Consider the following 11,428-nt stretch of genomic DNA (forward strand, 5'->3'; position numbering starts at 1 on the left):
TCATCATTGTGCAGTTTCTTTTTATGAGATGACACTGCTGAGTGAAGAGCAGACCTAATAGCAGACAGAATTTGTAGAAATTGATTTCCTGGAGTGCTGCAAACTGTGGTGTAATTTGATAGATGAGTGGAGTGTCTCAACCTCTCAGACCTCACTTTGGCTTTTTAAGATCACACCGCAAAAAGCTACTCCATTACAGTAACTGGAGTCAAATTGTAATCTGTTACTTCCACCGCGGCGTGTCATTGCTGTCACCTCTTTGCCCTCAGCCGTCGGGCGGTGTTGATGTGGCGTGTTGGGGTTTGGGTTGGTGCCTTCAGCTCTCTAATCCGGAGAGCAGAGAGGTGCTGCTGTCGCTGACAGACTGACTGACAGGCAGGCGGAGAGGACCCAGCTGTGATGGCTGGTGTCGGCTCAGTGGCAGCCTTATGATGAATTGCCTCTCTTGAATGATAGCGCTGTTACTGAATGATACTGACGCAGGATTGTTCTGTCAGCATCTCACCGGCGACCGCAAATAAAGAAATAAATAAACAACCGAGAAATGAAGCACTATGCAACTTGCTTCCCCATCTTTTTATTTTTCATTAAAGTTGCCACCTCTCATAGATCTCCATATGCAGTGATATGGAACTGGAAGTTTGCGCAGAAATGCAGTGGAGGAAATTGCCTTGTAGAAGCACAAATGTGGCTGAACTTCAGAGCAATTGAAAGCTCCTCTTGTTTGTTTTTCACTTTTATATCCAGCAGAGTATATCTGAAAAACACTTCCTGTGTGTTATTCTTTATTTCCCCTGCATACATTATATGTGATTGTGTGGTCATCAATATTACTTTGATGTTATTCAATAATACAGAAATTAAGTCTATTTATTTGCTGATAACTGCAATCTCAATTTCTCATTTTCTCATATTTATTTATACTTTCTAATATTCCTCTCGCTGTTCTCTGTGTTTACAGCTCAGATGAGTACTATGAATACGGACACAGCGGGGAATCATATGAATCCTATGGTGAGTTGTCAACCTCTCTTTCCTTCAATATATCTTGTGCCAATTATCAGAATCTCAATTTCTAGCTCCTGACGCTGCAACGCCGGCTTCATCTCAGTTGCCATAGCATCTGGGTAATTGTATGATGTCGCATTCAAAATAACCATGTCTAAAGTGATTTATTCACAATTCTGAGCTTTTATTCCTTCAATCATTTGGCTCATTTGAAGAAAACAACATCACCAAAGGCCGAGAACGACTGAAAAACAAGTCTTTTTTGTGGAGTTACTGTGTTCAATAAAATACTAGAACATGCCCTTAAAAAAATGCCCTAAAAACAAGAAAGTTGTATAAGTATTAAAGAGTTTGAAGAAGCCTTGTCTTCACTGATCTTTGAATTTAGGTTCTTGACTGCAAAACCAAAGTGATGCCCCCAAGCACTGATGATTCCCTCACTTCAGAGGAGAGTGTCAAAAGCACGTAGACTTTAACAAGCTGATCACGCAGCTGCAGAATCACTTAAAGATCTACTTTGCTTTTCTTTTACTTCACTAAAAGTGCTGAACATGAAAAAGAAACCGCACTTCAATCAACCCTAAGCAGCTAGTTAGGACGCTCAGATCTTACCTGCAGCACAAGTTCATCCCTGAATACAGAGATCACATGTGCTGTCTTTTAACAAATTGATAAAAATCTTGGTGAAATATGAGTGAATACAGATTATTGTAACATAATAGGTAAAATCCTGACTCTTCTCAGCAGAATATAATGACACATGCCAGGATGTTTATATGAAGATAAGTCAGTAACACTTCATTTTACAGGTCGACACATTTGATGGTAAGTAGATGGTAATTACCATGTGACATAATTACCACAACAATTACCTCAAATAAGCAGTTAATAAATAGCTGATCATTGATTTAATACATTTCCAGTAAACATCCAACTGTTTAACTGTTGCTGATCATGCCATTTTAACTACTAGTTAACAACTAGTTTCCGTCTAACTTCCGCGCAGCAGGCCACTTAATTGAAGTAATTAAGTAATTTCAGCTAGTTTCTGTTTGGTAAAACTTCATTTTAGTGGTCCACAAATTCCATGGTAAGAAGGTGGTAATTACAAAGTAACAATTTTTGTTACCAATTATCACAATAATTACCACTAAATGTAAAAATTAAAAATGTAAAATTACCCCCTTACTTGATTTATTAATTATATCCTCCTTTTCTGAGCAGGTAATAAATAGCTGGTCATTTCTTCAATACATTTCCAGGAAACTACCAACTACTGTAGTTTCTGTCTAACTTCTGCAGGTCAATACATTGAAGTGAATTTTTTGTTGTTCTGTTATAATGTCAGCAGATCAGTCCAACTTTCAAACAATTTTCCTAAATTATTATTTTTTTCATAGTTAGCCACCATTAATACTAATTACTTGTGAATATGACTTCATAATCCAAAAAGATGAGCAGCATTCCTTAATTGCCTATTGATGCCTAATAATAATATATTCACACTTCTCAAGTTAAATAAGTTCAACTATTTTTATATTTTGAGACAAAAATACATTAGCAAGACATAAAGTGTCCTATAATTTACTGACCTGCAGAAGTTAGACAGAAACTAGATGAAAGTTACAAATGGCAGCAGAAGTTAAGCAGAAACCAGTTGGAAGTCTCCTGGAAATATATTAAAGATAATACTGGCTCTTTATTAACTGCTTGTTGGAAAATTACAGCATATTATTATATCATTTTGAGGTAATTATGTGGTAATTTGGAGTAACTACAAAGACATTTCAAATGCGTTGCTTGGTAATTACCGCCTGCTTTCCACGGACCTGTAAATGTATGTGTTGCTGAAAAGTCTTCATCGAGTCTATCACTCAAATACATGTGTTCACAAAACCTCTAAGCTGTTGTACGTATGATGGCTTATTTCATCAAAACTTACAACTCACCATTTCACATATTTAGTTGAACAGATACTCTCAATTCAAGCTAATGTTGCTGAGTGTGTTTGTGCCACAGCCACACAGCGACGAGTGGCTCTGCTAACAGCTAGAAGATGTTTACGGCCACTTTCAGTGACTGGTCTCTGGTTTGAAAGCAGCCTTGGATTGCTCCAGTTACCACAACATTCAGACAAAACACCACTGAGATTCTCTTCAACAATACTGTGTCACTGGCTTTTGACAAGATACAGTAAAAGTGGGCCAAGGTCATACAGTACTTGCTGCAGAGTGCACTTGATATGATAGTGGAGCTGATATACAGAAGGGTAGAGTTGAGTGTGCTCTTGTGCAGCTGAAGGTGGATCCAGCTCTAATCCTGTACTGTATGTGTGTGAACTGAGTACAAGTAGTGTTTTACCCTTTCGTTATTTAAAACCAAATATGTTCTTCTGATGTAAGTGCAAATGTAAGAACTCAGTGCTGATTTGATGTGAGATGGATTAGTTTGTGTATTTGCCTGCTGAGCTCAGCTACAAGCTCCAAATAGAACCCAGCTCTCAGACAAGATTGCTTAAATGTGTTGTGTTATGTATGTCAACATATCTTTTTTTAAAGTTAGAGACTGACTGCAAACTGACAACATAATTAGTTACTACAGAGGTCTATGTTGCATGTTTCAATGTGTTCAAAGTAGGAGTGTCATGATTGTCATCTGAGCAATTTGTTTTGACTTTCGATTTTAAAGTCACGATTCGGTTGTTTTCAGCATTGATAGCCACAGTATGCCATTGTTAGACTATCACATCTGGATTTGAAACGATCAATAGATGCCCTGACAACTGTCATTAACATTTGTAAATTAATCTTTTAAAAACAGTTTGACTTTCTCCCGGTGATTTTTGCAGGTTAGTGTTGGGCAAGTTAAATTTTATACACAAAAAATAAAGATTCTAGAGCGCAACAAAAAATGGGATCCACTTTGCATCATGTGGAGTCACGAAGCACCCTAATGAGTTGAAGGTGCTTAGTTCTCCAAGTTGTGTGGTGAGAAAAGTTGATAAGGTTTTTATTAGCTTCATCTAAAAGATACGACCTGATGCAGACAAAATAATATGATTAATTTTTTCCATGTTTTGCCAAAAAAGTACTAAACAACTTCTCCTAACAAAGTCTGTTACTGTCATAGAACTTAAAGTAGGTGTGTCATAATTTCCATTTTGAATTTTAAAAATATGAAAATGAGCTTTGAATTTCAACATTGCGATCGGTAATTCTGTCAGTGTTTTTTTTTTTCTGTTTCATGAGCCAGGTGCTTTAGAGGGTCGAGTACACCAAAAGCTTCAAGCAAAGTCTCGCGCACTGTCTAACTTGCAAAAAATACAACAGGGAGTGGCCGAAAGCCTGCAACCAATCACATTCTGCACATGAAATATACAAAGATAAATAACAAACATTAATTCTCTCAGTGAAAGTAAACATCCCATATATTACAAAAGTCCCTGAAGGTTAAACTGCAATTACAGACAAGAACAATGAAAGATAAATATGAAACTTCATAATAAATACAAGCACATAACTATAAACACTGAAGACTGAACTGAACTGAATTACTCCTAAATACTATACTATACTACGGAAGCCCTAAAGGGCCATGCATTCATACATTTCATACGTTTCCCGTGATAACGAGGTAATTTCATGTGTTTTCTCGAGATCTCGAGTTATTATCTCGAAATAACAACTGCCGTTTTCCCGAGATAGCGGGATGATTAATTCGAGATCTCGAGATAACGAAACTTTGTTTTCCCGAGATAACGATATAATTAATTCGAGATCTCGAGATAATGACTGTGATATGATAGGCCTGAGATTATGGAGACGCCCGGGACCTGGTAGCTGGTCAGCTATGTAGTTAACAACGACATCAGGCTCACTTAGATTGCGCCACCGATATAGCTGAAGCCTTGCTAACCATCGTTTCAGATTACGCACACTAATGTGTATATTATCTGTAATAGCAAGGCATAATGCTATTTCAGCCTGTGTCAGGCCTTGATTGAAAAGATATGTGACACGGTGATCGATATGCTCCTGCTCCTCTGACATTGCTACACTGAATGATGTTTCCTGCAATGATTTAATATACTACACTATCGTTTTGTTTTCTCAAGCTCTCGAAATAATTAGATCACTATCTCGGGAAAACAAAGTTTCGTTATCTCGAGATCTCGAGAAAATTATCCCGTTATCTCGGGAAAACAGCAGTGGTTATTTCGAGATAATAACTCGAGATCGCGAGAAAACAAATGAAATTAACTCGTTATCATGGGAAAACGGAGGAAATAAAATGTACTGTATGAATGCATGGCCCTTTAGGTCTTCCGTACTATACTATACTATACTATACTATAAAATAATATATTTTAATAGTAAGTATATTTAATAAGTAGATCATATAGTTTATCAGTTGTTTTTTTTTACTATGCAACCTGCTGACTGTGTCTATTAAATGTAAACATTGATGCTGCATGTTTTTCTGAGTCCTTGTACTTATTAATACGTTTTGTATTTATTTATTGTTGCTGTTTTTCATTGTTCTTGTCTGTTTTGCTGTGTAGCCTCCAGATCTTTAAGCATCCATTTAGTATGAATCTGGTGCACCTTCATGTTTGTTAGGGTGTTTAGCATTTTTGCTTCTCTAGTTTAATGCTGTGTTTACTTTCATATTGACAGTAGATATTTCTTTGTTTGTGGAATGTGATTGGTTGCAGGCTTGCGGCCGCTCCCTATTGAAGGCGGCTTCTCATTCGAAAAAATCTTAACTTAATGAACAATCTTACTTTTGATTTCAGTGATCAACATTTGAAGCTCATTTGGATCGTTTTTTATTCAGAAACGAAATCATGACGCGCCTACTTCAAATACAATGACAGTGACAGATTTTGTTTTGAGAAGTTGTTTGGTACTTGTTTGGCAAAACAAGGACGAAATGAAGCATATTATTTCTTCTGAATCGGGAGGATTTAATATACTGAAGACCTATGTTCGTTCATTTCATGCTTTAGAGATTTGAGTGTGTTTTTTAAAAAGTCAAAGCTAATAAAAAAACTTCCCCAACTTTTCTGACCACACAAGTAGAAGAACTAAGCACCTTCAACTCATTAGAGTGCTTCGTGCCTCCACATAAAATAAGAACCGCTGCCGTACGGGTCACACAGCAAAAGGGCGACAGTTCAAAGCAAAACAGATAAACAGGGTTGATGTGCATCCTTGTTCTCGAAAACACAAGGTTACCTTGGTCTATTTCTTCAAAGTGACTGTCAGTGAAAGGGTGACAGGTTTAATTAAGGGGTATTGGCTATGTGCTGCCAACAGAGAGCCTGTACACAGAAAAAAAACAACCCTTTGTGAGCCTCAGCTCTAGGGAAGTCTCAGCGCTGGCTGAAGATCAGACAAAGGGTGCCATCGATACTGGCACTTTCACATTGACAGTACCAGGGGGTGAACAGGGGCTGATTTGGGCTAATGGTAATTGTGACCTTTTTGCTGGGAGCCACTAAACGGGTCCTTTTCAAGTAGCTATTTGATCCTCTCATTCAATTATCTGAGATGCATCCTTCCAGGTGAAAGTCAAGCTTCTTGGTGTGAGTCTCTGTTTCTATGCTCGGCTCGAAACAGCGCTTTTGTTATGAAATGAGCGGCATCGATAGCAGACATACGTATGTGCTGCTTTATTTTCATTGAAGGGATGTTTTCACAACACTTGCATAGAGCTGGAGAGACTTTACACGGGTTGTTATAAATGAATGAGTAGCAAAACGCCTCTGTAATCACTCCTCATCTGCTTCTTCTCCTCTCTTCTTCAGGTCTGGAAGAGTGGGCAAACAATCGCGGCAAGGCACCGTCAGTACGAACAACCAAGGGAGTGTACAGAGATCAGCCATACTCCAGATATTGAACTGTTTATACAACCCACACCTGAGTCCTCATGGCTGTTTCAACCCAAGTAATGGATTTTTTATGGACGCTCCCACCTTTTTAGAATTGAAAACTAAACCGCAAAATAACAGAAATGAAACGGTGATAGTGAGAAGCTGTACGAGTAAAAACTGGTTTTCAAAAATGGCATCCCCCCTGATTATAAAAACATACTGCCGCTGGGTAAAATGTGTAAAGCAATTGAGGTAAATTTTTCCCCCCAGGACAAATCGACTGGACGTTAAGATTAAGACAGACTCCATAGTACATTAAGTTTCTCTCTCAGCTATGTGATTGTGAAGAACGACATTGTATCGAGCTATTTTACTTGGTAACGATTAGTGACTCACTATAAGCCGTCGATACAATGTACCTACACAGCTGCCAGTGCAACTTAATTTATCACCCTCTATTCTTCAAACCTTGAACTGCGTGGTTGATCACTTAAAAATGTTGTAGCTTAGTCCTAGGAAAGTGCAGTACTGTAGATATTTTTTCTGAGGGGTAATTGGTGAAATTGTGTCCCTTGTAAATGAAACATTTACAATCTGAAAAAAAAAGCGAAAAGTCATACTGTATACACATTGTTTTGTTGTTTCCTCCTTTTTGTAAGATAATAGTTCTTTAGTGTTAAAGGGCTTATAAAAGCATGGTGTGCAACTGTGGATATTGTCAGCTGTTTTATTCTAAAAAAGAAAAGCCTATGTAGTTGTGTTCATGATTCAGGCCCCAAAACATCCACTTTAATACATCTATAAATAGTCGCTCATACTTCCTGTACAGCGAACAACTGGAGCTGCAAAACAGTCCAGGAGCTTTTTAATTTTCTGTGATTTTTTTTTCTAGATGCTCTAAATAAGTAATTTTGATGTCATTCTTTGATTTAATACGAGATACTTTTCTGACTTTGTAGGCATAATAATCATTTTTAAGATGCTAAATCACATGCTGTTGAATTCGTAATCATGTCCATCTAGAGATTTGTTCAACTCTATTGATTTTGAGCTTATGTAAGCCCTTTAATATTTTCTTCTTTGTTGATGCTGAATAAACGTTTTGAAAGAAAACACTTGTGTTGGAGAGACTAATTATGGACTCATAAAAAGCCTCATAATTTAAACTAACAAACCAACATGAAAAAAAGCTTGACAAGTTTGGACCATCTGCTTGATGGAAGCCTGTAAAGAGAAAAAACACAATGTATTTTGTCATAACTAAGTAAAAAAACAACATTAAACAACATATGTTTCAGAGTAGAATCCAAAGTGGTAACAGTTGCATTTCCAAAAATAGTTAGAAAGAGTGCAAACAGCAAATTGCTGTTTGTGATCTTGTAAATGACCTCAGTAATCTGATAAGAATGGTTTCCTATTTGTATTTGGACGCCATGTGATGCATTTTGTAGGAAATCTCTCCCGACTGAGATTTGGAGGATTTAGCGATAACGACATCGCCGCTCTTGAAACTCTCTCCTCTCTGTTTGTTCATATAATTCGATGTGAGGCGAACGCTGATCGCGTCAAGCATCATCAGTAAACACACATTAACTCTCTGAGTGTTTACCCTGACAGAAACGGCTCTTAGCGCTGCATCAAAGCCACCTTGACCTCTAGGCCATGTTCGGTTCAGTACCGGTGGGGGGGTGGGGGTGGGTGGGATTGCTCTCTCTTCTTGTTTTGCTCTTTCTGTTCTCCTCCGGTCATGTGACCCTCTCCCAGTCATTTAAAGAGCCTGCCTTTGCCCCGTCCATTAAAGAGACTCTAAATGACCCCCAGCTGACCTCCGCAGAGAGAGGATGGCAGTAGCTGTTTAAAAAGACCTCCGTCCCACAAGGTAAACAACCTGACCCAGTTTAACCTCTCCCCTAACGTAGTTGAACATAAAACCTCTCTAAACTTAAATGTAATATGTTTTCCTGTCTCTGTTAAGTCCGTAATCTAGAACCAAAGCTGGGAATAATTAGATATATGTAACAAAAAACTGTAATAAGTATGATAAATAGCAGTAATATTTCAGCGAACTGTGTAGTGAAATAACTTTATCCTAAGACTTTGATAAAATATATCCTCTGTTACGATAATTGGACCATAAAATATTATGTGTCTTGGCATTTGTTTTCACAATAATAGTTGTAAGATATGTTATCAACTCGCCTGGTCATAGTGTTGTTTATATTCCTTTCTAGGTCCACGTCCCGGCTACACCAGGCCATCCGTCCAACTATCTCATTGGTGCTAAAGGTATGTTGCATTATGTATCAAAAGTTTATGATTTGATGTTTTAAATATGAAACCATATGAAAGTACAGGGTCAAATAAGGGTGAAACATATTGAAAGCTTCAAGGTTGGACCTGGTGAACCTCTGGGATTCTTGAAGCTTCCAAGAATTCTGCAGAAAAAGTGGTCAATAGCTCAAATTCATGTTTTTTTAATTATTAAAAGATGGTTGATGTTGTTTATGTCAGTAAGGATTTCTTGCATGGTAATATAATGGGGTCGTATAATGGTCAAAAAGCTTCAAGGCTTGGGATTACTGGAAGGTTCAGTGAAGGTTAAGTGAAGTACAAGCTTTTAAATAGTCTCTCTGTGAAGATTTTTTTCATGCAAGTAAACATGATAAAATACTGAAATTATGGTATCAAATAAAAGTCAAAAATATGAAATCCTTCAGGGCTGGATCTGTTGACACATGGCAATTCTTGAAAAAGTTCAAGGAAATCTGCAGAAAAATGGCCAATAACTTAAATTTACAGTTAAAAGATTTGTGTTATGTGTCTGACGTCTGTGATGATTATAGCGTATTATAGAGAAACTTTGGGGTGTGTCACTAAAATAACGCTGTATGATGATTTTTGTGCAAGTAAATATAATATACTGAAGTAACAGGCCAAGAATACTAAATTCTTAAAGGTTGGATCAGGGGACCCCTTGGGGATTCTTGAAAAAGTGTGCAAGTAAATAAAGTGATAAAATGATATCCTGAAAATATGGCTTAAAGGTCTAAATATTCAGTTCTTAAAGATTGGATCTGGCAACCTTTGGGAATTCAGAAAAGGTTCCAAGAAGTCTGCATGTGATGGGCAATAGCTTAATGTACTGTTTATTTGTATTAATCTAATCAATGAAATATACAAGTAGTGAAACACGGATGTCTCTGATGATTTTTGTGCAAGCAAATATGATAAAACTGAAAGTGATGAATGTAAAAAGAAATATTAAATGTGTAAAGGTTGGATCCGGTGACCCATGAGGATTCTTGAAAAAGAGTTCCAAGAAATCTTCTGAAAAATAGGAAACAGTTTCATTTCACAGTTATTTCAGCTATTAAAAGATGCACGTTACGTCCCTGGAGTCTGCGATGGTTTTGTGCATGTTAACACGATAATGTTCTGAATCCATGGGTTCAAATATGATATCTAAGCTTCAAGGCTGGATGAGGCGACCCTCTTGAAATCTTGAAAAGCTTTTGGAAAAAAACGGAGACTGGGTGATTTAACGGTTCTTTCGATTCTTAAAATATGTGTGATCATGTGTATTGATCTAAATCCTGCAGTATCAGCAGTTTTTTAAGGTTAGGGTGAGTGGTCAGGTTTAGGAACAGTCCAACCACAGAAATCCTCCCAGGTAAAATACTTGAATCTTACCTGTTTTGGCGACAATTTGAAAAACACTTAGGAGGTACAAAATGAAATATTCTACAGAGGACACAGTGTTATCATGACATATCAAATATTAATGTGACTTTGAGGCAACTTGATGTTCCCCTGACGGATGTTTAATGTTGAAAATATATTTCCGGAGCTTGTGAAATCCTTCAGAATTGCCCCTAGTTTGGAAGGCTTGACCCTCAGCTCTCCTGTTATACCCTTTCACAATCCCCCTCAAGGGGATTCCTGTCCTGCTGGACACTCTGCCTCACTTTGTACCTATGCAATTAGTGTATAAGAGCACTCTGTCATCTGAACCACTACGGGGTCCCTGTTGCTGCAGCAGAGAAACGATATGCCTGAATGCCCAAAAAAAAGCCTCGAAGTGCAGAAACCAGAATGTGATAAAAGGACAGTCCTGAAAATGCCCTTCTTTGCTCTGCTTTCTCAGTTTTTGAGCTCATATTGTTTGTCTTTCTCTTCTCTCCTCTCTTGTTAGACTTGACAAACCACACATGAGCTTCCCTCCAGACGTTCAGCCCCGCCCAAAGTCAAACCAAATCCCGAAAAGGCCGTCCAACTTCACAAAGAATCTGCCCTTGGCCGAACGCTGGATTTTCACATTTTCACAGTCTGGACTGAGGTGAATCCTTGGGGGGGGGGGCGTAGGACGAGATGGACTGACCTGTTGAGATGCAGAAAAAAAAAGGGGGGGGGGGGGGGATAATACATGTATCACACATCGTCATTCTCTGGAGAAAGGGAGGAAGAGAGGAAATCCGTGAGGCAAATGGAGTTCCTCATCCTCTGGGACGATGTGTCGAAGTGTATTTCCTTCAGAGCGTCAGCGGC

General features: G+C 38.0%; 1 protein-coding gene across 2 annotated transcripts in view; it reads left to right on the top strand.

Moving 5' to 3' along the window:
* khdrbs3 (KH domain containing, RNA binding, signal transduction associated 3) overlaps positions 1-11,206 on the top strand; it is a 117,908-nt gene extending 106,702 nt beyond the window's left edge. Inside the window, exons 8-11 of one of the 2 annotated variants that reach the window (XR_014624574.1) lie at positions 962-1,014; positions 6,818-6,957; positions 9,115-9,169; positions 11,076-11,206. Coding sequence is in view for 1 of the 2 variants with exons in the window: in XM_084379042.1 (XP_084235168.1) it covers positions 962-1,014; positions 6,818-6,909 (145 nt within the window). In the remaining variant the exon portion in view is untranslated. Of the gene's footprint in view, positions 1-961; positions 1,015-6,817; positions 7,595-9,114; positions 9,170-11,075 lie in introns of those variants that run through there. The other variant, XM_084379042.1, reaches the window with a different exon arrangement.
* The last annotated feature ends 222 nt before the right edge of the window (positions 11,207-11,428 follow it).

This window comes from Pagrus pagrus, assembly GCF_965226575.1.
Source record: "Pagrus pagrus genome assembly, chromosome: 17".
Taxonomy (NCBI): domain Eukaryota; kingdom Metazoa; phylum Chordata; class Actinopteri; order Spariformes; family Sparidae; genus Pagrus; species Pagrus pagrus.